We start from the raw sequence: 1,437 nt of genomic DNA, 5'->3' as shown, positions 1-1,437 counted from the left end.
CAGCTTGTTCCTGCTTTGTTTTGCTTGAGGCACTTTTTATCTTCTGCCAGTAAATCCTCTACAAGACCCTATCCTGCGACTTGAGCGAGTGTGTCCTGCGGCTGTGCAAGGTGAGGATATCACGCTGCTGATCGGTCAGCGCAGCGCGAGCATGCACATGGCGAGGGAAGACGCGCATGACAAGAGGGGTCACATTTCGCTGCGCAGGGGGAGGAATGAAGTGCTCATGAGACGAGTCGACGAGAGCGCGCAAACAAGCATAGGATTTACTGGCAGAAGGTAAAAAGTGCACCAGGGATGTGTACCACAGATGCCGGGGGGCGTCCTGCGTCATCAGGCACAGCAGCCGGGGCAGGTGGGATCGCCGCGCCATCTGCAGCCGGTGCAGGAGCCTTCACACGACGGTAGAGGATCGCTCCAGCATTATGAACGAAGTCGTGCGCCTCAACGAAGAAGGTCGCCAGAGGATGCTTCTGGGCACGGAGAGATCTCGAGCAGTGAACGTCCAGGCTATGAGGAGAGGGCAACATCCGGGACATGGGCTGGTCAGAGTACCAAGCGAGGAAGCGAGCGATAGCCGTATAGTAAACAGCGGGGTGTAGACCCTCAGAGGGCGTGAACTCGTCCCCTCCCCGACTATGCGGAAGCTCCCGCTTGAACCTCGCAAACTCTAGCAGGTCGGGATGCGCGGCGAGGTACTGCGAGGAAGGCCAGCGGTGGTATTTCTCAAGCGCCAGGTGGACAGAGAGGTCAAAGCGACGAATCTGTGACTGGACCCGCGGGAGAAACGGAGATGACCCCTGGAGGAAGAAGCGCAGCTTCTGGAGATGGCTCGCCCTCACCAGCGTCTTGAACATGAAGCCATGCTGGACGAGCCCGAGCTTCGAGAGCTCGTCGTTGAGGGTAGAGACCTTCGCTCGGAGCTGACTAGCATGAAATCCATCCGTGCCGATAGGCAGGCCGCCAAGTGTAATCCCGCCAGTGACGACCTCGAAGTGAAGGGCTACCGCTGACTCGGCTACTGCTGACTCGGAGGCTAGCGAGGAGGACGAGTATGTATAGGATTTACTGGCATGGCTTCTGCAACCAAAGTGTGCGCCTTCTTGTTCATGTGTCCAGCCTCCCTCCGTCCGCTGCCCCAGGCGGACCCCCGGGCAACGCCGGCTCCTTGTCGGCGGCTGCCCTTTCTCCGTCCGCGGCCGCCCGCTTTGTGGCGGCAGCGGACGTCTCGACTGACAGTGGTCAGTCGGCTGCCTCCGGGTATCGCGTCTAAGGGATTTTATTCCTCCTGCATGCTCCTGCTGCTTGTTGCTTGATTGCTTGACCCTTAGGCTGCTTGTCTGCGCGGCTTCGCGCTTGGGCTGGCGATGCCGCGTCTGGGTGCCAGCATAGGATTTACTGGCAGAAGGTAAAAAGTGCCTCAAGCAAAACAAAGCA

The 1,437-nt window shown here is 59.0% G+C and overlaps 1 protein-coding gene across 1 annotated transcript in view; it reads right to left on the bottom strand.

Moving 5' to 3' along the window:
- Positions 1 to 266: 266 nt before the first annotated feature.
- Positions 267 to 1,437, bottom strand: part of GUITHDRAFT_117785 (hypothetical protein) — a gene marked incomplete at both ends in the record, with an annotated part of 2,130 nt that continues 959 nt past the window's right edge. Inside the window, one exon of the mRNA XM_005823039.1 lies at positions 267 to 1,080. Coding sequence (XP_005823096.1) covers positions 267 to 1,080 — 814 coding nt within the window. The remainder of the gene's footprint in view (positions 1,081 to 1,437) is intronic.

This window comes from Guillardia theta, assembly GCF_000315625.1.
Source record: "Guillardia theta CCMP2712 unplaced genomic scaffold GUITHscaffold_115, whole genome shotgun sequence".
NCBI classification, from domain to species: Eukaryota; class Cryptophyceae; order Pyrenomonadales; family Geminigeraceae; genus Guillardia; species Guillardia theta.
This window is presented reverse-complemented; position numbering and strand designations above follow the sequence as displayed.